Here is a 26,054-nt window from a genome sequence, read left to right as displayed (position 1 = left end):
AGTTACGATTCAAGGCTTCTGTTCCTTTATTTCTGCACATTTCCTTTTTATCGTCATCGTAATGTTTATTCCTCTCTGCCTTGTTGGTTGTATGTAAAGCTTTCCCCATTAGGTCATGAATTCCTATAGCCTCCTCAGCTTTGTACCCCCAGGACATCTAGCACAGTGCCTGGCTCAGAGTGGGGTTTCATAAATACCAGTTGTTGTTTCTAACTGGCACAGTTAGTACCCAAAACTACAAATCACGAACCAAAATGAAAACCTTCACTTTGTGTTTTTATATACTTCCAGAAACCGCATCTTAATGCACGGGACTATTTTGTCCTCAAGGAAAAGCATTATAATTCAGCATCAAATACAATTCACATAACTAATAATAAATTCTAAAATCAAAGAATCAAGGGAATATATAAAATCGTAAAATTGTGCTCCTGGAAACAGAATTTTAGCAACAGAGGAAATCTGGAAGAGCTTGTTTAGTCCTGTGGTCTATAAACTCTCCTCTGTAGAACCCTGTTCTTTAGGGTTCTGGGGAGTAGAGTTGGGAAGACAGGGTTTGCCAGGCCACCAAACCTCACGTCACCTAGACTAATTCCACGTTTAAGTGTCTCTATATGAGGGGTCCAAGCAAAACTGTCTTTGAAAAATAGTTTTGTTGTTAAATCAGTTTGAAAAACCAGAATTGTAGCCTTTGGGCGACTTCTGTAGCCTTGGCGAGTCTGGGCCTCCATTTCCTCATCTGTAAAATACGAGAATGGTGCTGTGATAGATCACGCTTTTATTCGGAGCCCCTTCTGTTCATTTTCAAGTAAAAAACAGACCCCAAGAGAAGGGAAATGGCTTGTACTCAGGCCACATGGAAAGCTAATGACAGAGCCACGACTACAATTTAGCCACAGCTCTAGTTGTTGTTTTCCTCTCTCTTTTTAAAAAATTTCTACCACGTGGGTATAAATAAACAATAGATATTAATTATATGAAAAAGAAGATATCAGAAGGTATTATAAACACATAAATATAGAGCTGTACGATACCATAAATTTGCCTTATTTAAAGCTCTCTGTGTGCTACCTACAACAGACATTGATTGAACATTTACCTAATTTTACATTCATTCTTCAAGTTTACAGAAATACTTGGATGAGTTGTTTGCATGGCCCATTTCTCTTACAAAGCTATTTATGAGTTGTTTTCTTCTTGGTAAATCTCCCGTTTGATCAGTGGAGGCACTTAAAATCATTTCGTTAATCATTCCTTTCATGTTTAAGTCTCACTGCATCTAATTTTAAAAGCCTCACTAAGAAGCTGTGAGGGTTTGGGAAGCAGGAGCCCCTGGATTCTGGTCCTTTCATTCATCTCCTTTGCTTTGCTCCTCTTCCTCTCTTCATCCCCTCCTCTCCAAATCAAGGGTACCGTGAAGAGGAGACGAAGTCACAAAACAACTTGGGAGGTGTGTGTGGACAGGAGAGAAAGAAGGGCAACCGTGCTCCCTGGCCTTGTGGATGATGGGGGGTGCTGTGGGCTGGTGGTATCACAGCCGTGGGGGCTTTTTTGTTAAACAAGGAAATGAAACAAAACAGCTCACAGAGATACCTTCTTCCTCCTCCTTCTTGCCTCCATGAGTAACTACCCATATGGCGTGCTGCTGCTGAGACCAAGGAATGAGTGAGTAAAGGTGTTTAGAAGTGGAATATTGGTCCTAATTAAATAAGTGTCCTTTAATAAGTGTTAAAACTTTGTAATGTGGATACTCTGTTAACTTGGGATTCATAAGATTTGAACACAATTTAAGCCACCTTTGCAATATGAAGAAGGACTTAAATGGGCCAGTTACTGTAATACAGTAATACAGCAAGAAGGATGGCAGGGACAGTGTCAAATCTACTTAAGACAAACCTGCATCCATTTCACATGATGAACAGACTATTAAAAGCAGGTTTGGTAAGACCTACACATGACAATATGTTGTTACTCATATGTCAGGGTCATGATAAATAACTAAAAATGATGTTGACTGTTTAACAGTGATATACAATTCAGTCTTATTTCTCTTCCCTCAACCTCTGAAGTAGGTTCAAATTCTGATCAGAGCTGTTACATTGAGGGGTTTTTTTAATCCAGACTTTTATAAAGTTGCATACGTTTTATATATATATAACATATACACACATTATATATATATATATATACATACATACGTATACATATGGTAAGATGCTGGGCTTGCCATGAGCAAAGAGATAGAAGTAATACTTAGACCAAGTAAAAATTAAAATCAATTTGATTGCTGTCTTTGGAATTTATTTCTTAAGACTGGTAGAAAAACTAAATATATTCAGTTATAATTGATGCTTTCTGAGTTTAGATTTTGGTGGTTTTCTTTGCTTCTTGCGCTATTGGGTTGAGGGCAGGTAGACTGTTCTGCAATCTGAATTAGTCCGTGAATTTGAATTTTTCATGTGTTTGTACTTTTTGTCCCAAACACATTTTAAGTAAGTCAGATCATCTTCACTAGTAGGGAAAAATCAGGGTGTTCTTGGTGCTTTGGTGGTTCTGTGAAATTGAGTCACTTGCTACAAGATCCACCTTTCACCACTAAGTCTTCTTGTTCTTTTATGTTTTTATTATATGCTTGATTTAAAGCTATGCAGATAGCAATAATACTACATAATATAATATCGTCTTGAAATCTTTATGATTAATAATACCTGTTTTAAAATATCCAATGACTTCACTCATATGAGGACTTTAAGATACAAAACAGATGAACATTAGGGAAGGGAGACAAAAATAATCTAAAAACAGGGAGGGGGACAAAACATAAGAGACTCTTAAATATAGAGAACAAACAGAGGGTTACTGGAGGAGTTGTGGGTGGCGGAGGGGGTGCTAAATGGGTAAGGGGCACTAAGGAATCTACTCCTGAAATCACTGTTGCACTATATGTAACTAATTTGGATGTAAATTAAAAAATAAACATTATTAATTAAAAAGAAAAAAAGAATACTTGTTTTAAGATACTCAAGTGCCAAATCTTGCTAAAGAATGATCTTGCAGAATCTGATTGTGAGGGACAAAATCTAAAAAGCAAAACAATCTTCAGGAAAGATAAGACTGGGAAAACAGTAGTTACTCAAACAACTTAAGACTTAAACAACTTAAGGACTGTGCTCCTTTTCTTTGATTTCATCTTGGTTTTTCTTTTCTGCAGTTTTTTTTTAATTAAATAATTAGATGGCTATAGTATATCTCTTTGATTTGCATATGGCTGAAAACATAGTAACTGTATATTTTCTATGTGAATTTTAAATGGATTCTTTCCATAACATGTAATTACCTCTTTAAAAAAATATTTGTCGTCAATTTTATAGCAACGTTGGGTAGATTTATAAAATACTGTCTCATATCAAACTCCGTTTTCCCACAGTATACTTTCATTTGGACTTAATGCTGGAATTCTGGAGGAACCATCAAACATAACAATATAATCTGACACCACTGAAAGCACTTCTAATTTGTTTTCTTCACAAAGGTGCCGTTAATAAAATACGTACCAAACAAATTTTGTAGAAGGTTGGGTTTTCAGATCCAAAATTTTAGATAGAATTCCATGAGTGTCATCACTATGAAAATATAAAGTATGCCAAAAGGATGAGGAACAAAGGATGCGATGTTGAAAGATACATTTAGAACCTAAGTGATATGCCATATGGTGTTTCTAGATTAGTTTACACTGATTCGTATCTGACGTTTTTTTTTGCCACATACCTGAAAACTGACATGTGTACAGAGTGCTCAGATGATCTGGAGAACTTTCTCCTTGGTTGTCCGTAGGAGTGAAAACATTATGCTGGTAGACATTTATGTTCAGAACAAACATGCTCTCTCCTCATTCAGCAAGTTGCTACTATTACCTGCGTTGTGCTGCATTTGTACTTACCGTTTGTTGTTCTTCTTTTGCAGCGGTCAGTCATTAAGGACAAGTCCCAAGATTTCAGGCTGGGCTCAGAGTCTGTGACACAGTAAGCAACTTTTCCTTCTAAATACTTGCAGCGCTAAACAAGTATTGTTTGTTTTTTTAAGGACAATTTCTCCATTTCTCTTTTTATGACATTACACCAAAAGTTAAATTTCAGGGGCACCTGGGTGGCTCAGTCGGTTGAACATTCAACTCTTGATTTTGGCTCCGGTCATGATCCCAGGTTTGTGGGATGGAATGCTGTGTTGGGCTCTGCGCTGAACGTGGAGCCTGCTTAAGATTCTCTCTCTCCCTGGGGTGCCTGGGTGGCTAAGTCAATTAAGTGTCCCGTTCTTGGTTTCAGCTTGGGTCATGATCTCATGGTTTGTGGGTTCAAATTCCACATCGGGCTCCACACTGACAATGCAGAGCCTGTCTGGAAATCTCTGTCTCCCTCTGTCTTTCAAACTCTCTCTGCACCCCCTCTCAAAATAAATAAATAAACAAAAAAAAAAAAGGAAAAGATTCTCTCTCTCTTCTCCCTCTCTTCATCTCTCAAAAAAAAAATCTCAAACTTTAAAAAAAGAAAGTTAAATTTTAGATAATTGATTTTTAAGAGTTGAGCTAGCTTGAGAATATTTTATTTTGATTTTTTTAGTGTTTATTTACTTTTGAGAGAGAGAGAGAGAGAGAGAGAGAGCAGGGGAGGGGCAGAGAGAGAGGGAGACACAGAATCCAAAGCAGGCTCCAGGCTCTGAGCTGTCAGCACAGAGCCTGACGTGGGGCTTGAACTCATGCAAGATCATGACCTGAGCCGAAGTCGGACACTAAACTGACTGAGCCACCCAGGCGCCCGTAAGAATATCTTAATGGTTGGACTTTGAGAATGTATTATAACTAAGTTACAAGAAATAATATTAAATAAAATTAAAATATCATACTAAATTTTATCATTTATTTTTGTTTGAGTAACATTTTAAAATGACATTAACTGAAAATACGGAGATGATGTGTGGTTTAAAAAAAATTATGAAATACCTATTTTGAGACATTAAAGAAAAGAAAGTAATACCCAGAACATTATCATTGTATATTTTCTCCAAACGCGTAATATATTTAAGCAATTCGTTTCGAGGTATTTGTTAAAAAAAGATCACTAGAAAGTTTTTGTAGTTTCATTTGGTACTTGCTGCATCATTTAATACATAAATGAAAATCCCTTTTACCTCAAAAAACTTATATCAAAAATCTTCCTATTTCTCATTTTTTTTATCAGTGCAGATCATTTTGTACCTAACTTTCAGCCCAAACTTCATATTCACACAATCACTAGCAAACTATCCCAAGAGGGTAACAGCCTCGAACAGCCTAGATAATCTGTCGTGCCCTCCTGTTCATCCACCACCAACCATACCCACATACGCATATGAGTACATGCTTACACACACACGCACCCGGATGATCCCAGCTGAATTTCCTTCAGGAAGATGTTTGTTCAGGTTAACCCTGCTACTGATGTTGACATTTTGGAGAATAATATGTCTGTTTCACTTCAAAAATTCTGAAGGAGATGACAGTCTAATTTATAGGAATTATCAAATAAAACCATGCAGTATTTCACAAGATAATGTTTTATTCTACAGATGAAAGACAAACATAATTTAAATGGTGTTTTAAAGAGTCACAGAATCATGACCTAGAAGATTCCTTAGAAATTCTCTATCCCCTCTGTTTTCTAGTCAAGAAAACTAAGGGGAAAGGCCTTGCATAAATTTCCCAGGGCACTTCTGTGTCAGTGCACAGACCAGGAGCCAAGATCCCCAGACTGCTGGGCTGTTTGTTTGTCTGTTTGTTTTAAATTATATTTAGTGTTGTCAGGCTTCCCGGTAAAATGCCATTTTGTTGGAAGCTTTAAAATCTTTTAAAGAGAAAATCTGATGATGATATAACTATATATAGCCCTGTATCAATTCAGAGCACAGCCACTCACATGGATCACATTTGGTTCTCACTGTCTCCCTGCAGACCAGTATCCTGACCCCTGTCTTAGATCTTAGAGGCTGTGATTTGTCTCAAGTCACTGTGGTTACTAAATGTCAGACCCAGGACCAGAACACAGGTCCTCTGTTTCCTAATCTGCTTTTCTTTCCAGGCTTTCCTGCTGCCTCCTGTATGAAACACACATCCCAGGTCTTTCTGATCTTCATTCTTGTTACATCTGCCAGGAAAGTTTTCAGTTCTATTCTCTAAAACACTGGAATTTTAGATAATAGTTGATGATACAGTCATTGACCCTAAAGAGTTTATACTCAATGACAGATCACACATATAAAAAATACACGAACAGTAAGGACAAACTGTTTCAACAACCAAAACATACCATAATATTTAGGGGCACCTGGGTGGCCCAGTCAGTTAAGCATCCAGCTTCAGCTCAGGTCATGATCTAGTGGTTCGTGAATTTGAGCCCCACATCAGGCTCTGGGCTGACAGAGCCTGAACCTGCTTCAGATTCTGTGTGTCTCTCTCTCTCTGTCTCTCTCAAAAATAAAAATAAAAAAAATTTTAAAATACCATATTTAATACATTATGGCAACAGTACTCTTGGTGTTTTTGAACATGTTTTATAAAAAATTTTCAAACTTGTATCTAATATGCAAATGAGAGTCTGTAGTCACTGACTGCATTGGATGCCTATTCTCCAGTGATACACAGATCCACACCATGCTCTCCAGGTTAGAATTTTTAAAAAACCTCACAAAACGTTCCAGCTCCTAAAGACTGTCAGGGTAGCTTGACTTCTCCTTTTGAGCATAGAACACTTACAAAGCTTCTGAAAATAAATTTTCATGAGAAGTTCAGATATGTCTAAATGCTCAAGTTCATCTGCAGCTTTTTGGGCTTTCCCTATACTAGTAATTTCTTAGAAGTAGGGATGAATTAAGATACATTTCTAATGACCTGAAAACTGTAGGCAAGTGGAAGGTGGAAATATTATAGCCCCGTATGTACAAAGTCATTTCTTTATTTCTTTAATTTATCTAAATGAGTCCATTGAACCCAAGTAAATGGACGGACGCTAATTTTTTTTTATTATTATTATTTTAGAGAGAGAGCACAAGTTGGGGAGGGAAGCAGAGAGAGAGAATCTCAAGCAGGCTCCATGCTTAGCATGGAGCCTGACACAGGGCTTGATCTCACATGATCTCGTGATCATGACCTGAGCCAGAATCAAGAGTTGGACATTTAATCAACTGAGCCACCCAGGCGCCCCTGAAGGCTAATTGTTTTGTTTCTTTCAGTCTTGCCATTCAGTTTGCAACTTATTTAGTTGGTTGACCAGAATATATAAATAAGCCACATAGGACTACCTCTTACTACTTCCACTTGAATTTCTTATCTTCTTTATTCTTTCTTATTTTTATTTTTTTTAGAAATGTCAATCACTTCTGTGCAAGTAATATTTACACATTTTGGTAAAGCTGTACTCCCTTCTTAAGGTATCAAGAAGAAACCCCAACAGGTTAATTTAACCAAAGCATTTTCTTAAAAGTCTGAAACTTACACCTTTTGTACTTCATGCCCCTATGATGTTATTATCTACTGCCTGAGAGTGGGTAATGAAGTTTCTATTAATATGTGACAATTCTTAATAAGTAGTATCCGGTATTCCCTAGTCATTAATCTGTTTTAACTTGAGTTTGTTGGGGTTTTTTTTTTAAAGATAGAATGTTTTATTTCATTAACAGCTTTGATCAGAGAAAAGTTAATTCAGATAGTAATATTAAAGTCCTTTATTTATGAACACTCAGATGGGAACTGAATGAACGAAATCTCTTCTTAATATAATGAAGGCTTTAAGAGTTAATTCTAAGTATCCTGTCACTCTTCCACTATATATTTATTCCAGTTTTATAATAATCCTGTTCCGGACTCAAGTTTCCTTTTCATGAGAAGGAAGTGGTTTACCTTTTTTCCTTAAAATACCTGTTGCTTGCAAACTTTTTTTTTTTTTTTTTTAGTTCTTGCTTTGTCCACTTTTCAGCCTTTTTTTTTTTTTACCACCACCCCCCCACCCCGACCTCCACTTTGTGAAATCAGACCCAGCCATTGTGAGGTGTGTGACATCACAATGTTCTTTATATATTTTAAATATGTTCTTCTGCAGATACATAATTTGCAGATATTCTCTCCCAGCCTCTGTTTTCCCTTTTCATTCTCTTTTAACAGTGGCTTTCAAAGAACAAGCTTTATTTTGATGACGTTTATCAGTTTTTTCTTTTATGAATCATGCTTTATACTGTCTAAGCATCCTTTGCCTAAAGTCACAGAAGTTTTCTCATACGTCTTCATGTGAAAGTTTTATATTTTCAGGTTTTGTATTTAAGTGTATGATCTGTTTTGTGTTAATTTTTATATATGGTATGAGGTTTGGATCAGATCATCTATTTTGGTTTGTTTGCATTTGCGTATTCTAGTTGTTCCAGCCCCATTTGTTGAAAAAACAATCCTGCCTCAGATGAATGGCCTTTTTGCATTTTTGTGAAAATCGATTGTCAGTATCTGTGTGCATTTGTTCCTGGACTCAGTTCTGATCCATTGATCTGGTTTTCTGTCTTTAATCAGTAATACACTGTCTTGTTTACTAGAGATTTATAATAAAACTGGAAGTCTTGGAAGTAGGTATTATTGGTCCTCCAACTTTGTCCTTTTTCAATGTCAATTTAGTTATTCAAGGTCTTTTTTATACGCACATGATTTTTAGAATAAGCTGCTTCTACAGTAGAGCCTACTGGATTCCAATTGGCATTGCCTTGAATCCACAGACCAGTTTGGAGAGAATTGACAGGTTAACAATATTCAGTAGTCTGACTCATTAACATATTTCTTCATTTATTTAGGTCTTCGTTAATTTCTCTCAGCACTGTTTTTTTAGTTTTCAGGGTGTAAATCCTACAGATGTTTGACCCATTTATTCCTGAGTATTTCGTATGTAAATGATATTTATAATTGTTTGTTGCTCATTTATAGAAATACTACTGACTGTCGGATGTTGAACTTGCATTATGCCATCTTACTAAAATGTCTTTTGAGTTTTAGTAGCTTTTTAGTATATTTTACTAGATTCTCTACATAGACAATCAAACAAATAAAAACCAGTTTAATTCCTTCCTTTCCAAACCAGATGCCTTTTTTTTTTGCCTTATTGCAAAGGCTAAACCTCCAGTATAATGTTACAATGTTGAATAGAAATGATGAGAGTAGATAGCGTTATCTTCTTCATGATTTTATGGGTAATGAGTGGGAAAGCATTCAGTCTTTCACCATTAAATATGATATTATCATAGGTTTTTTTTTTATAAATGTCCTTTATCAGGTAGATTCCCTCATTTCCTGGTTTGCTGAGAGTTTGTGTCAGTAATGGATGTTGGATTTTTGTCAAATGCTCTTTCTGTGTCTATTCAGATAATCATGATTTTTCTTTATTAATGTGTTCATATGGTAGATTACATTGATTTTCAAATATTAAACTAACGATTCATTCTTAGGATAAACCCTATTTAGTCATGGTATGTTATCATTTTTATAAATTGGTGAACTTGATTTTCTAAAATTTAATTTAGCATTTTTCGCATTTTGTTCATGAAAAATATGGGTCTTTGGTTTTCTTGTAATGTTTTAGTCTGGTTTGGTATTAGGGTAAGCTGGCTTCATGGAATGAGTTAAGAAGAATTTCTAGTTCTTCTGTTCTCTGGAAGAGTCTGTAGATTTGGTATTTTTTCTTTTGTAATTTTCACTTCTTCATTGATACTCTCTGTTTAGTGACATAATTTCCTTTAGTTCTTTGAACATATTTACAATAATAGATTTCAAGTCTTTGTCAAGAAAGTCCAATGTATAGACTTCCTAAGGGACAGTTTCTGCTGATTATTTTTTTCCCTTTGTATGGGCCATCCTTTCTTGGTTTTTTTGTATGTCTTTGTAATCTTTTGTTGAAAACTGGACATTTTAAAGACTATAATGTGACAACTCTAAGAATTGGATTCTTCCCTTCCCTGGGGTTTGTTGTTGATGCTACTTATTATAGTTGTTATTTGTTAAATAACTTCTCTGAACAAATTTCTACAACTATAATTACAATGTTTGGCCACTGAAGTCTCTGCTTGGTTAGACTAGTGATCAGCTAATTGGACAAAGATTTCCTTGAACACCTGGAACCAGTAAGTCTCTCAGTCTTGCTAAGGGGTCTCTTGGGGTATTGAGCACACCTTCAATATTTAGCCACTCAGTTGACAACTCTGTGTTAGCTTTTGCTTCCTATTAGCACAGAGCATTAAGATCAGCCAGAAGTGAAGGCATAAAGCCTTCTTAGGTCTCTGCTGTGCATGCTCACAACCGTACATGTGTGAGACCTTCTAGACTCTCCGAATAGTGTCAGAACTTGGGAAAACTCGTGTGGACATCTTACTCCCCCAACTTTTCCTTTTCACCTTTTTTAGTTAGTCTGTTGTTTGGCTTCTATTATCCATCACTCAGGCAGCCATGAAGCTAACTGTAATTGTTTTAACAAGTGCCTCCCAGGGAAAAGACCAGCTCTGAGATAGGTCAAGTACTGACAGCCTTACAAGTGGTATCTTCCAAGGAACCACCAGACAGATCAAGTAAAATAGTTCTTTAGAAATGAGGCTTTGAAAGAGCTCCATCCCTGTTCTGTTCCTTCCAGTAGCTGCCGGGCTGCTGGCTTTCACCATAAATTGCAGGCTATTCTTCAAGGCCACCACAGAGCTACAGTGGGGTATGGGACTAGGTCAAGTTAAAATGCCACAGAGCTCTCTGCTTTTACCAAGGTTCAACCATTTTTCTTGAATAAACATTCCCCAGTTGCCACAAGCTTTTGACTAATTTCTAGAAATCTGAAAATGCTGATTCTGACCATTTTTGCCAGTTTTCTCTTAGCTTATTTGGAGAAGAGAATATTCAGAAGTCCTTAGCTCCACCACTTTCATGGCCATCATTTTATTTCTTCTTCAAATGTTGGATAAATTCACAGGTAAAGCTGTCTGGCCCTGGAATGTTCTTTTTTGGAAGATTTTTAACTACAAATTCTATTTATTCAGTAGAATTAGAGCTCTCAAGGTTATCTGTTTCTTCTTATGTAAACCTTGATAGTTTGTTTCTTTCAAGGAATTTGTCCATTTCACTCAAGTGATTTAATTGGTTGATATAATGTTGTTCATAATATTCCCTCATCTTTTCAGTAGTAATAGGATCTGTAGTAGTGTTGCAGCCCCCTAATCCCTGCTGTTGGTAATTTATTTTTTTAAGGCAGCGAGCAATCTCAGCCTAAATAATTTCTTTTTTTTCAATCAGCCTTGCTAATAATGGTTTATCAATTTTGATCTCAAAGAGTCAAATTTTTGTTTCATTGATTTCTCCTTATTGTTTCTCTATTTTCTCTTTCATTGGTATCTACTCTGGTCTTTATTTGGCTTATTTGGGGTTTAATTTGTCCTTTTTCACAATTTTTAAAGTAGAAACTGTGGACATCGATTTAATACCTTTCTTCTCTCCTAATATAAACATTTAGTGCCATAAATTTCCCACTAAGCACTGCTTGAATGGCATTCCACAAATTTTGATATATTGTGGTTTCATTTTCATTTCTTTCAAAAACACTTTTTTAATTTTTCTTTAGATTTATTCTTTGATCCTGGGTTACTTGGAAGTGGGTCATTTCATTCCCAATATTTAGGGAGTTTCCCAGATATCATTCTGTTATTGATTTCTAATTCCATTGTGGTCAAAGAACATATTCTGAATGATCCAAATCTTTTTAAATTTATTGAGAATTATTTTGTGATTCTTAATATGGTCTCTCTTGGTAAAAGTTTTTAGTGCCCTTGAAAAGAATGTGTAGTCAATAGATGTAGAAGAAGCACTTGACAAAATACAGCATCCTTTCTTAATAAAAACCCTCAAGAAAGCCCGGATAGAAGGAACATACCTTAACATCATAAAAGCCAAATATGTAAAACCCATGACTAATATCATCCTAAATGGGGAAAAACTGAGATCTTCCCCCTGAAATCAGGAACATGACAAGGATGCCCACTCTCACCACTGTTGTTGAACGTAGTGTTGGATGTCCTAGCCTCAGCAATCAGAGAGCAAAATGAAATAAAAGGCATCCAAATTAGCAAAGAAGAAGTCAAAATTTCACTTTTCACAGATGACATGATACTATACATGGAAAACCTGAAAGACTCCACCAAAGATCTGCTAGAACTAACGCATGAATTCAGCAAAGTCACAGGATACAAAATCAGTGTACAGAAATCGGTTGCATTTCTGTACACCAGTAATGAAGCAGCAGAAAGAGAAATCAAGAAATCGATCCCATTTACAATTGCACCAAAAACCATAAAATAGCTAGGAGTAAACCCAACCAAAGCTGTAAAAGATCTGTATGCTGAAAACTATAGAAAACTTACAAAGGAAATTGAAGACACAAAGAATGGAAAAATATTCCATGCTCATGGATTGGAAGAACAAATACTGTCAAAATGTCAGTACTACCCAAAACAATCTACACATTCAGTGAAATCCGTATCAAAATTGCACCAGCATTCTTCTCAAAGCTGGAACAAACAATCCTAAAATTTGTATGGAACCATAAAAGACCCTGAATAGCCAAAGTAATATTGAAAAAGAAAGCCAAAGCAGGAGGCATCAGAATCCCAGACTTTAGCCTCTACTCCAAAGTTGTAATCATCAAGACAGTATGGTATTGGCGCAAAAACAGACACATAGACCAATGGAATAGAATAGAGAACCCAGAATTGGACCCACAAATGTTATGGCCACCTAATCTTTGTCAAAGCAGGCAAGAGTATCCAATGGAAAAAAGACAGTCTCTTTAGCAAACGATGCTGGGAGAACTGGACAGCAACATGCAGAAGAATGAAACGACCACTTTCTTACACCATACACGAAAATAAACTCAAAATGGATGAAAGACCTAAATGTGAGACAGGAAACCATCAAAACCTAGAGGAGAATACAGGCAACAACCTCTTTGACCTCTGCCACAGCAATTTCTTGCTTGACACGTCTCCGAAGGCAAGGGAAATAAAAGCAAAAATGAACTATTGGGACCTCATCAAGATAAAAAGCTTCTGCATGGTGAAGGAAACAATCAACAAAACTGAAAGGCAACCGACGGAATGGGAAAAGATATTTGCAAATGAGATATCAGATAAAGGGTTAGTATCCAAAATCTATAAAGAACTTACCAAACTCAACACCTAGAAAACAAAAAATCCAGTGAATAAGTGGGCAGAAGACATGAATAGACACTTTTCCAAAGAAGACATCCAGATGACCAACAGACACATGGGAAGATGCTCAACATCACTCATCATCAGGGAAATATAAGTCAAAACCACGTTAAGATACCACCTCACACCAGTCAGAGTGACTAAAATTAACTCAGGAAACAACAGAAGCTGGCGAGGATGTGGAGAAATGGGAACCCTCTTGTACTGTTGGTGGGAATGCAAACTGGTGCAGCCGCTCTGGAAAACAGTGTGGAGGTTCCTCAAAAAATTAAAAATAGAACTACCCTATGACCCAGCAACAGCACTACTAGGCATTTATCCAAAGGATACAGAGTGCTGATTCATAGGGGCACATGTACCCCAATGTTTATAGCAATGCTTTCAACAATAGCCAAATTATGGAAAGAGCCTAAATGTCCATCAACTGATGAATGGTTAAAGGACATGTGGTTTATATATACAATGGAATACTACTTGGCAATGAAAAAGAATGAAATCCTGCCATTTGCAGCAATGTGGATGGAACTGGAGGGTATTATGGTAAGTGAAATAAGACAGAGAAAGACGGATATCATGTTTTCACTCATGGAACTTGAGAAACTTAACAGAAACCCATGGGGGAAGGGAAGGGGAAAAAAATAGTTACAGAGAGGGAGGGAGGCAAACCATAAGAGATTCTTAACTACAGAGAACAAACTAAGGGCTGATGGGGTGGGGGTGGGTGAGGGAGAGGGGAAAATGGGTGCTGGGCATTGAGGAGGGCACTTGTTGGGATGAGCACTGGGTGTTGTATAAAAGCGATGAGTCACCCCCAAAACCAAGAACACACTGTATACATTGTATGTTAGCCAACTTGACAATAAATTATACTAAAAAAAAGAAAAGAAAAAAAGAAAAGACTGAGTATCATGCACTTGTCTACCTGAAGTGTTCTTTTATAAATAAATTCGATCACATGGGCTAATAAGTGTTGTTTATGTCTGGGATAGCCTTACTGATTTTCTATCTATTAATTATTGAGAGTTGGGTATTGGAAGTCTTCAACTAATATTGTGGGCTTGTTTTTTAATTCTTGTAGCTCTGTTAGGTTTTGTGTCATGTATTTTGAAGCTCTGTATTAGGTGCCCATATGTTTAGGATTGTTATGTTTTTTTGGAGGTAAATGACTTTATTTCTGGTCCTATTCTTTGTTCTGAAATCTACTTCAATTAATATTAGAAAAGTCACTCCAGCCTTCTCGTAATAGTGTTGGAATGATATATGTGTTTTTATACTTTAAATATAAAAATGCAAATAGGTTGAAAATTAAAGTATGCTTCTTGTAGGCAGCATACAGCTGAGTTCATGCTCTTTTTACCCAATATGACCATTTCTGCCTATTAATTAGGATAATTAAGCAAACATTTATATTTAATATGATTATTAACATGGAGAAGTTTTAGTCTATTATACTGTTTTTTGTTTTCTATTTGTCTCAATTATTCTCTCATTTTTCAACTTTTTCAGCTTTCTTTTAAATTATGTTTTATCTATTTTATCTTTCTTTGTTAGCTTATTACCCATAATGCTGTGCTTTCCTCTTTTAGTGATTTTTTTTGGGGGGGGTTTAGCGCTTTAAAATGGTGTTTTTCCTGGGGCGCCTGGGTGGCGCAGTCGGTTAAGCATTCTACTTCAGCCAGGTCACGATCTCGCGGTCCGTGAGTTCGAGCCCCGCGTCAGGCTCTGGGCTGATGGCTCGGAGCCTGGAGCCTGTTTCCGATTCTGTGTCTCCCTCTCTCTCTGCCCCTCCCCCGTTCATGCTCTGTCTCTCTCTGTCCCAAAAATAAATAAACGTTGAAAAAAATAAAATAAAATAAAATGGTGTTTTTCCATTTCTTCCTTCCTGACCTTCATGCTTCTCTAGTCACACACTTTATTTATATTAGTTATAACCCCTTCATTATGTTATTAATTTTGTGAACTGTCATCTTTGGAAGAGATTGAATAAGAAAACCTTAATATTTGCCTATTTTGTTTTCATTTTTCAGTATTTTTTAATTCCTTTGTGTAGATCCGTATTTTCACCTGGTACCGTTTTCCTTTACACCCAGAGGACTCCCATCAACATCTCTTGTAATGTTGGTTAGCTAAAAATGAGTGCCTTTACTTTTCACATGTCTGAAAAAGACTAGTTCATCTTTTATTTTGAAAGCTGTTTTCATTTGGCATCCAATTCTGTGTTGAAAGATCGGCACTTTTTTTCTGGTACTTTAAAAATACTGCTCCATTGGAGCCAAACCATAAGCGACTCTTAAAAACTGAGAATAAACTGAGGGTTGATGGTAGGTGGGACGGAGGGGAAAGTGGGTGATGGGCATTGAGGAGGGCACCTGTTGGGATGAGCACTGGGTGTTGTATGGAAAACAATTTGACAATAAATTTCATATCAAAAGAAAAAAAATTCAGCTCCATTGCCTTCTCACCTGGCAGTTTTTTCCAAGAGGAAATAGACTCATGCTTCTCTGTGTTCCTCCATACAGAGCATGGTTTCCCCTATGTTGGCTACTTGTGAGATTTCTCTCTATCACTGGTTTTGAGCAATTTGATTATGATGTGCCTTGTAATTTTCTTTACGTTTCCTGTGCTGGAGGTTAGTTGGATCGTTTAGGTTTATGTTTTCATCAAATTTGGAACATTTGGGCCATTTTTTCTTCTTAGTTTTGTTTTTGTTGTTTCCTGCCTCCATCTGTTTCTCTCATCTTTGAGGATTCCAATTACACATACATTAGGCCACATGAAGGTGTCCCATGCTCCCTGATGCCTTTTTTTTAGTTGTTTTTTTTTTTTCAATGTGTTTCACCTTTTCTATTGCTGTGGCTTCTGTTTAATTTCTATTAATAGTTTCTGTTGCTGAGTCTTCAAGTTATCTGATCTTTTCTCTGCGGTGTCTCATCTGACTTTAATCCCTTCCAGTATATTTCTCACCTCAGGCCTTTTAGTTTTCATCTCTAGAAATTCACAGTGGGTCTTACAGATATCATCCTTGGGTCTACTTAACCTTTTGAGCAAGTGGACTATAGTTATAATAACTGTTTTGATGTTTTTTCTAACATTGTTTTAATGAGAATTCTAACATCTGAGTCCATTCTAAGTAAGTTTCAGTTTTTTGATCATCATCATGGGTTGTATTTTTCTATTTCTTTGCCCACCCCCCAATACACTTTTATTGGATGCCACACATTGAAATCTTTACCATTTGGTTACTAGATATTTCTGTATTTCTATAAATATTCTTAAGCTCTGTTCTAGAATATAGTTAAGCTACTTCAGAACACTTTGATCTTCTCGGGTCTTGCTTTTAAGGTTTGTTAGGGGGAACCAGAGCCATTCATTATTCCTCACTATGGACACAAATCCCTCTGGGTACTCTGGGCAGCCCCTTCTGAGTTGTGAGGTCTTCCAGCCTGGCTGGTAGGCACAGGTACTGTTCTGGCCTCAGGAAATGTCCTCAGATGCATGAGTTCACCAGCTCTTCTGAATACTTGAAGGGAACCCTTTGCAGATGTTCACATTCTCTCACTGTGAAGCTTTCTCCTCTCTGACACTCTGTGAACTCTAGCCATCTCCATCTCCTCAGGCCCTCAGCTGTTAGGGAGTCCACCAGGACTCATGCAGGCCTCATCTCCCTGTGCCATAGCCTGGAAACTCAAGGCGGTGAGCTGGGTGACCCTAGGGCTCATCTCATTTGTTCTCTGTCTCTTGGGTATCAGTGTCCTTTGTTGCCAGTGATTCATTGTCTTGAAAACTATTGTTCCATATATTTTATCCAGTTTATTGTGGGGTTTTTTGGTGGTGGTTTTAGGCAAGCAGTATATCCAGTCCCTGCCTCCCCATCTTGGCTGCAAACAAAAGTCCAGATGTTGTATCCATTTTCAAGGTAATTTTCTGTTAGATTGTATATAGATTATGAGAGAAAAAGTGAAGAGGATCATACAGTCTGATTTTCCTACAGTGGTCAGTAAAAGCCAAAGATATAAGATAGTATGTAAGTCCTAAAGACCATATTGAGGCAGGGTGAAAAAAAAGAGAAGGACCTAGAAATCAGGACATCGGGAGCTAAAGTGTAAAAGTGCCTGGGGTACCCTGAGGCCGGGAGATATTCTGTGGCCAGAGCAGAGGTCAAAAACTAGGGCCTGCCAGCAAGATGCAGTCCTAGTATCTTTGGTTGGATCCGCTGTGTATGTGTATGTATGTGTGTATAATTTTCAGTGGCTAAATGCAAAAAATAATAATAATAATAATTCACATAAATGCAGACTTTGTACTTCTCTTGAAATTAATCTGATGTTCTGGACCACAGTTCCATGAGCTGAGCTGAGGAAGCGGATTGCCTCTCCTGTGTGGGTCATCCACTCTCCAGTTCGTCAGTTTACTGTATTACCCCTAGCTTGCTTCTCTCATTCACCGCATTACCCACCGTAGCCTCCACAGACACCTGAGTTTCTACTTGAATGCCCGAGAATAGGTTCCTTGGAGAGAGATTGCAAAAATTATCAGTGCTTACAGACTGGGTCGCTTAAGCAACAAATTTTTTTTCACAGTACTAGAGGCTGGAAGTTGAAAATCAAGGTTGCAGCGGGGTCAATTTTTGGTGAAACCTCTCTTCCCAGCTTGCAGGTGGCCACCTTCTTGCTGTGTCCTTACATGGCCTTTCCTCTATGCATGTGTTGGAAAGAGCTCTGTGGTGTCTCTTCCTCTTCTAATAAGGACTACCAATTCTGGTCTGTAGATTAGAGTCTCATCCTTATGACCTCATTTAATCTTAATTAACCTCCTTAAAGATCCTTGCTTCCATTTTGGAATTAGGACTTCAGCCTGTGATTTTTTTTTTTATTTTTCTAATGTTTATTTATATTTGAGACAGAGCATGAGCAGGGGAGGGGCAGAGAGAAAGGAAGACACAGAATCTGAAACAGGCTTCAGGCTCTGAACTGTCAGCACAGAGCCCGACATGGGGCTCAAACTCACAAACTGTGAGATCATGACCTGAGCCAGAGTTGGACATTTAACCGACTAAGCTACCTGGGCACCCCTTCAGCCTGTGATTTTGAGAGAACATGGTTTAGTTTGTAGTAATCTCTATTCAATCCTATTTATTTACTTGATTTTGAAATTCTTGCATCTGGATCAAACTCTTCCACCATTCCCAGACATGGTAGAAAGGAGACACTGTCTTCCACTTTTTAAATTTCCCTTTTTTCATTGTTTTTGTATTTTCTTTTCTCCTAACACTATTTACTCTGCACTCATTCACAAAGTATTTGTTTTATATTTTACTCTTACTGTTGAACCATTTGAAAACCATCTGATCCCACAGATCAGAATATCACAGTGTTGGTTTTTTTGCTTGTTTGTTTGTTTGTTTGTTTGTTTTTAGTGTAGTTGACACGCAGTGCTTCATTAGTTCCAGGCGTACAGCTTAGTGATTCAGGAAGTCTTTTCATTATACTGTGCTTACCACAAGGTAGCTCCCATCTCGCCACACAACACTATTATAGTCTCATTGACTGTATTCCCTGTGCTGTACCCTTTATTCTCCTGACTCTTCATTCCAGAACTGGAAACCTGGATCTCCCACTCCCCTTCACCAGTTTGCCCATCCCCCACTCCCATCCACTCTGTCAACCATCAGTTCTCTGTATTTGTAGGTCTGGTTCAGCTTTTTGTTTGTTTATTCACTAGTTTGGTTTTTTTATATTCCACATGTAAGTGAAATCATCTGTCTTTGTCTGACTTATTTTAATTAGCATAATACCCTCTAGGTCCATCCATGTTGTCACAAATAAAAATACCATGTTCTTTTTTATTGCTGAATAATGTTCCATTGGGTAGATACACCACATCCTCTTTATCCATTCATCTGTCAGTGGACACTTGGGTGGCTTCAATATCTTGGCTATTGTAAATAATGTAAATAAGAGGTATATATCTCTTCAAATTAATGTTTTCGCTTTCTTTGGGTAAATACCCAGTAGTGGAATTCTTGGATCATATCACAGCTTTCTTATGCATAAATTTCCTTCACCCCTTTCTTTGTCATTAAGGAATCTCATGTTATTTTTACACATACACACATGTTTTTTCCATCTAGTTTGATTAAGAAAACATTCTGGCTTTTCCTGGGCATCTAATATTTTTCTAAGAGAAGTTAAATTTATTTTATTCTGTCCCTTCATCATAATAGAGAAGGAACCCTACCAGCTAAAGATTCATGTCTCTACATTATTTTGAGCATCTCCCTAATGTTTTTCTCTCAGATCCATCCATTGATCTCCCCTTTCTGTTCCCACTGCTACTGCCCTAGATCAGAGCCTCATGTGGGCTATGGCAGCAGTCTTCTTACGGGCTCCTGTTTCTCGTCTTTCCCTCCCGTAGTTCTGAAGTGGGCAAAGCGCAGAGCCGTGAGGACCGAGGACACACAATGGATATGCAGGGGAAGAAGAATGAGCAAACCAGTCAAAAGGTCACCCTAATAGAGGTAAGAGGAAAACCAGGAGAAAGTTGTAGCATGGAGTCAGCAGGGAAAGATTTAGGGAAGGCCTGGTCCGCCATCACAAATGCCAAATAAGTCATGGAGATGAAAAGTACATGATAGGAAATAGAGTCCATAATATTGTGATACCATTTTTGGTAACAGGTGGCGACTACACTTATGATCATTGAATAACGGACAGCGTTGTTGAATCAATGTGTTGTACACCTGAAACTAATATAATATTTTATGTTAATTATACTGCTATTAAAAATAAATAAACAATGACGAATGCCAAAGGGAGGAGAAGTAAAATAAGGACTTAAAAGTGCCCTTTCAGGATTTCCTGTCAAGAGGCCATTTATGACCTCCAAGAAGATAGTTTTGATGAGAGTCCTTGAATCAGACCGTCTCCAGTGCAGAGGGAAAAAATAATCAGAAGAGACTGCTTTTCCAAGAAGCTGTACTTCAAAGGAAAGAAAAGGCTGGGCAATAACCAGTAGAAAACACGGGATTTAGAGATCTTTGTAGAGAGGGGAATGAGGAGAAGAGTTACAAACTGAAAGGAAAGGGCCCCGGGGGAGGAGCCATTCAAGATAAAGGACAGGTGAATAATCCCTGGAGACCAGAGGAAGTACACAGATTAGAATTTGAAACAAGGCAGGGTCACTTTTGTACTGAGATAGGCCAGTGAGACAAGTGTGTTTGAATGATGGTGTTTTCTTGTGGGGGATGGAATGTAGGAAGGTCAGGAAGACCTTTCTGAAGAAGAGGCCTCTGTTTTCTCGGTTAGGCAGTGGTGACATTTGTCTGCTAAACGTGAAATGTGTCCACTTTTGTGAAGTTGTCACTTAAAGGAAACCAGATTCAGAATTTTCATAAGTATTTTTAGATTTTAATTATAAAAAACTTAAATCTCCTTATTCCAAAAGCATATAGATGAGTAGTTATACAATCATGGGTTAAGAAATGACTTTTTATCCTTGATAACAGAATCAGAAAACATTTTAAAACAAATTTTAATAATAAGAACTTCAAAATGATTTAAAGCAAAATCTAGAAACATATAATAACCCAGGATAAGGAAGAACCTCACAAGATATGTGACAGATAAAGAATTAATACCCTTAACATATTTTTTAAAAAACTCTTAAAAATCAACAAAGAAAAGAAAAATTGGCAAAGGGCCTTCAGAGGACATTCTTAAAGAAAATGAATATATGAAAAGTGTCTCCCTTCCAGTGATCAAATAACAAAAATTAGTAAATAATACAGTATTTTTCCCCTCACAAAATGGCAACAAGTTTCAAACTTATAAAACCGATGGGGGCACTGAGTTTCCTCATACACTGCTGGTAATTGTATAAGATTCATCCATTCCCTGTGGGGCATAGCTTGGTGATACTTCTTTTTTTTTTTTTTTTTTTTTTTAACTTGTCAAACTGTTCATGTCCTTTGATTTGAAAGTTTTAGTTCTAGGAATCTATTACAGGAAAATGGTCAAGTATACATGGGCAGAATCAGTTAAAAGGCTGTTCCTTCAAGCAGTGTTTTAAAAATAGGAAGAAAGAATTAAATTTCTATGACTATAGAGTTGATTAAATTACAAAACATTTCTATAAGGGAATACCATGTGATACTATTTGTTACATTATTGAAGTATTTTCATAGACATGGAAAGATGTTTAAGTAGAAGAAAGACGGTTATGAAGTAGTTTGTATACAACATACTCAGTTGACTCTTGAACAACGCAGGGGTTAGGAGCACCAGTCCCTGCTTTATGCAGTCGAAAATCTGTGTATAACTCTGGTTCCCCCAAACAATAACAGCCTACTGTTGACCAGAATACTGATAACATAAATAGTCACTTAACACACATTTTGTATGTTACATGTATCACATAGTGTTCTCTTACAATAAAGTAAGCTGGAGAAACAAAAACGTTACTAAGAAAATCATACAGAAGAGAAAATACATTTATATTACTGTACTAATCAATATCGTAAGTTCACATCGTGTTTACAAGATGAATCATTTGTCTGTACCTACATCATTATTGTCTTATATGATATAAAACACTGTAGGTGTAATATGTATTTCTAATACTGACATCAGAAATGAAAAGGTAATGTAAAAGTCCATATTTATTTAAACGTATAACATTCATGCATTGATAACAGATGCAGCAATATGATTACTTTATGGTAGCCTAGTGTAATCATTGTAATTGCTTCACAGTCACCTGGCCTATACAGTAATGAATGAATTGTTATGGCCTACAGTACTGTAGTTCTCTTCCTTATACCAATTGGAAGCACTGTTACATTTTTTTAAAAACAACTCGTGTGATGAAAGGCTGATACGCAGTTTCTCTGATTAGGAGAGAGAGAGAAGCATGCTGTACTGTAATATAATTGTTTGAAAACAGAGTTTTAAACAGGAATAAAACTCTCACATTATTAATTTTATTACATAGCACTGCCTATATAGTCTGTCCACTTCCATACAAGTGCTGCACATAATGTTCTACACAGTGAATACTTAAGCGATGATGATGATGATGATGATGATGATGACGACGACAGTTAATTAGATTTTCACACAGGGACGCCTGGGTGGCTCAGTCGGTCAAGCATCTGACTTAGGCTTAGGTCATGATCTCGCAGTTTGTGAGTTCGAGCCCTGCTTCGGGCTCTGTGCTGACAACCCGGGATGAAGAACGCTTGAGTTCGAAACCATATTCCCTGGCTTCATGTCCTGTTTGGCTACTTTTGCTGTACATGACTTTAGGCAAGCTTCTTTCGCTCTTTGTTCTTCAGTTTTCTCATCTGTAAGTAGGGATAATACCTACCTCAAGAATTATTATGAGGAATAAATGAGTTAAGATGCATTGTACCCCACTTAGCCTGGTTCACTTCTCTCGAAGATGTTATCTACACGGCCTGCTTCACTGTGTCTCTGGAGGGTTCCCTCTCCGGAGGGTCCTCTGGCTTCTCTGTTTACTTCTCATAGTGCCATCTCCACCTGATGAATGTCACTTGTCCTACATCCTCTGCACGTGCAGGATGCAGCCCACTCACTTCCAGCTGCTCTTCTCTCCCTTCCCTTTTCTGTTTTTCTTCTTTGTTTTTGTTACCACTTTTATAAACTCCTCCTCTGACTCTGTTTTGCCTCGTTATTCTTCTAAGATCCTTTTACCTTCCTCATGGCCCCTTGCAGATGTTTATAGGGTTTCTCAGGCCCTGGTGCCCAGCATCCATTTGAGCCTTTACCACTTTCTTTTCCATTTTTATTGGGCCCTGGGCCCTAATTTGGGACAAGTTTTGTGTGCTTCCCATGTATACACACAGGGACAGAATGAATGACACCCTTGTCTGGCCCCAAGTGAGGTTGTACCTTGGCACACCACCTCTGTACCCTTTTACAATCTACTTCAGTTGCTTTCGTGAGCCTCACTTGGAACATTTTTGGACTTGTACATTTAATGCCACCTTATCTGTGCTAGCTCTGCTGAACAGATTTGAAGTCCGGAAACGGACTGACAGAGGATTTTCTTTCCCCTCGTGTGTAAATGTCTTTCATCAAAAAAAGATAGCAAAAAAGATAGTTTATTTATTTAAGATGGAGCCTGCCCCTAAAAGCACAGATGTTGCCTAAGCCTCCCGTGCTACCAGGGAAGGGGCTTAGGAAATGGTTACCCTGCCCTTTCGTGCCACGATGCCCTAGCCTCTACTTTTCCCAGGAGCGCTTGGTAGAATTGATCGCCACCTTAGCCACATTGCCATCACTCTCAGGCGGCATCTGCCTTCTGAGAGCAATCAAGCATGAAGCCCTTTCTGTTCAGAGGAAGGACAGCAACGTGTTTATCTACTTTCAGATACTCACCACTGGCACATGAATAATTTCAGTAAAGGGTGTCCTGTTCAACACGACTAGCTTATCTCCCCCTAGTTGTTGTGTCCTTCCTGCATGTTCTCTAAGAAGGTCCTTGTTTCATCCACGTATTGGTTCTTGATTTTCATTAGTGACATAATTTGATTTATTTCAAAGCTGCATCTAAATGCATAATTAACCCTCACTACCTTTGTTAAAAATGACCCACACCATTTTTTGGTTTTATGCGAAAAATGTAATAGTTAACCCACTTTGTGAAAATAGACATAATCATTGACTAAATGAAAGAATGCTATTTAATAAGATGGTCTATATCCTTCCCATTTACTAATCTTGGAGCATCATCCATGACATTTTTTCCTCCAATGAATGAAGAGCTTTCCGAATTCTGATTGCCTGCTCTTAATTTCTGGAAGTTACTCCAGGTTTGGAGTGCTTAGGGTCTGTATTTGAGAAGTGTATTTCTTTTTCACTTGTCAGTGCTGGAGCAGGCTTTACGCAACCACTAACGGTGCCAAAAGTGTTAACAGTGTGTTCAAGAAGCACATTAGGAGATAGGTGATTAGTACTTTGGTCTTTCTTGGGTGTGTGTGTGTGTGTGTGTGTGTGTGTGTGTGTGTGTGTTACGCCATGTGCTTATTACCCACGTTGTTGCCAGGGCACACCGAGATTTGGTTGTGGCCAAAAGACATTGTCTAAGTTCATTTAGTACATTTTGTTTACTTTTCTCCTAGTAAAGAGTTGAAGAATGAAGAGACAACCAAATACACAGAAATGAAATGACAAATTAAACGGAATTTCTCTTCAGACTGAAGAACTTCCAGATACTAAGGAAGAAAGCAAGGCCCCACTACTCCTTGTCCTTATGAAAGAATCTAGAAAAATCAGAAGCGAGGTATGAGTAGAAAAATAAATGGGGCCTTTTGACCTTAATTATTTTAAACCATTGTGATTGTTGTTGATCCGAGTATTGGTCCTTATGTGTATTAGTTATTGCATCAGAATTACATTACCACTGTTGGAAAACCAATAAAGAAAAAAACATAATTGCCACTCAGCCGAGATGAAGGAAAAGTGTTTGCACTGTCAGGATGTCCATTAAGCAGTCATTTAATATTCTTACATCTGTATTGTGATTGTATGTGTGATGTTCTGTTCAGAATATGAAATACATGCTTTTGAAATTTAACTTTAAGAGGGAAGCAGCTTCAGAATGTGTATTCAAAATGGTCCCATTAAGAAAGACATTAAAAGGGAACAAATTTGTTAGTTTTGAATGAATCATATATGTAACTTGATACATACAAACTAAAAATGGCTTTTGGCAGCAGTGTTTCAAATTACTTTTTAAAAAGAGCACTTCATATTTAAGCATATAAGTAATTTGTAGACTTAGCATTGTTTAATATTTATTTTAGTCTTAACATTTATTCTTAAATTATTACATTGCATTATTTATTTCTTGAGTTCCAGGACAATGGTATCATTACCATGTGACTATATATATATATATATATATATATATATATATATATATATATATATTTTGTGTGTGTGTGTGACTATATATTTTAAAGTGTGATGTTATAATAGAAAAGTTCATTTCTTTGGTTTTTTTTTCTTGACTCTTCTCCTTTCTCAACTATGTGATTATAAGTCTGTCAATAAATATGTAATCCCACACAGGTCAAAACTAATAAAAACCAGAAAACTTATTTACCAAATTAGACAATTGATTCCATTAAAATAAGAAGTGAGAAAAACAGTGTTAAGCATTGAGGTGTAAATTTTGCCCAGATGTATACCCAATACAAAATATCTTCTAGTAAAAATGTATGTGACTCTTATCCCTGCACATGTTGTTGAGGCATGAAAATTGGTCAACATTCCCCTGCTGTGTAGAACTTAAAAGGGGGGAGCATTTTTGAAGGTGGTGAGTGGCATCAATGCCAGCCAAAACCCTCAGCGATCAGCACAGAAGTCTGTTCGGGTGGCACAGAGCCCCCAGTGTCCTGAGTGCACACATCTGTGCCTTCACGTACAGCCCGGCCCAAGCAGCTTGAGTCACCCTTGTAGAAGCTTGTTCTTTCTGTCTTGTGAATGCACTTGATAATTAAAAAATAAAATACGCATCTCTGCAGTTTCAGCGCATTGTTTTGAGATGCGTACTGATTCTCTGATTTCAGTTTTAATCACAAAGAATTTCAACAAGTTGCAGAAAGATTTTAAATCAAGACAAATGAAATATGTCAAGGGAGCTAAACATCTGCTGAGATCTCAATGTTCATATGAAAAATAAAGGGTTATTTTTATATCGCAACTACTGAAGACAAAAATAACAATTGAGGCAAA

The 26,054-nt window shown here is 37.2% G+C and overlaps 1 protein-coding gene across 8 annotated transcripts in view; it reads left to right on the top strand.

Moving 5' to 3' along the window:
- AHI1 (Abelson helper integration site 1) overlaps nt 1-25,834 on the top strand; it is a 219,674-nt gene extending 193,840 nt beyond the window's left edge. For 5 of the 8 annotated variants that reach the window (XM_047858614.1, XM_047858617.1, XM_047858616.1 and 2 more), the window contains 3 exons: nt 3,964-4,022; nt 19,711-19,813; nt 24,442-25,834. In XM_047858614.1, the coding sequence (XP_047714570.1) occupies nt 3,964-4,022; nt 19,711-19,813; nt 24,442-24,447 (168 nt within the window). In that variant the 3' untranslated portion in view covers nt 24,448-25,834. Of the gene's footprint in view, nt 1-3,963; nt 4,023-19,710; nt 19,814-24,436 lie in introns of those variants that run through there. The other 3 variants (XM_047858615.1, XR_007152153.1, XM_047858618.1) reach the window with 3 other exon arrangements.
- Nucleotides 25,835-26,054: the final 220 nt, after the last annotated feature.

This window comes from Prionailurus viverrinus, chromosome B2 (assembly GCF_022837055.1).
Source record: "Prionailurus viverrinus isolate Anna chromosome B2, UM_Priviv_1.0, whole genome shotgun sequence".
Taxonomy (NCBI): domain Eukaryota; kingdom Metazoa; phylum Chordata; class Mammalia; order Carnivora; family Felidae; genus Prionailurus; species Prionailurus viverrinus.
This window is presented reverse-complemented; position numbering and strand designations above follow the sequence as displayed.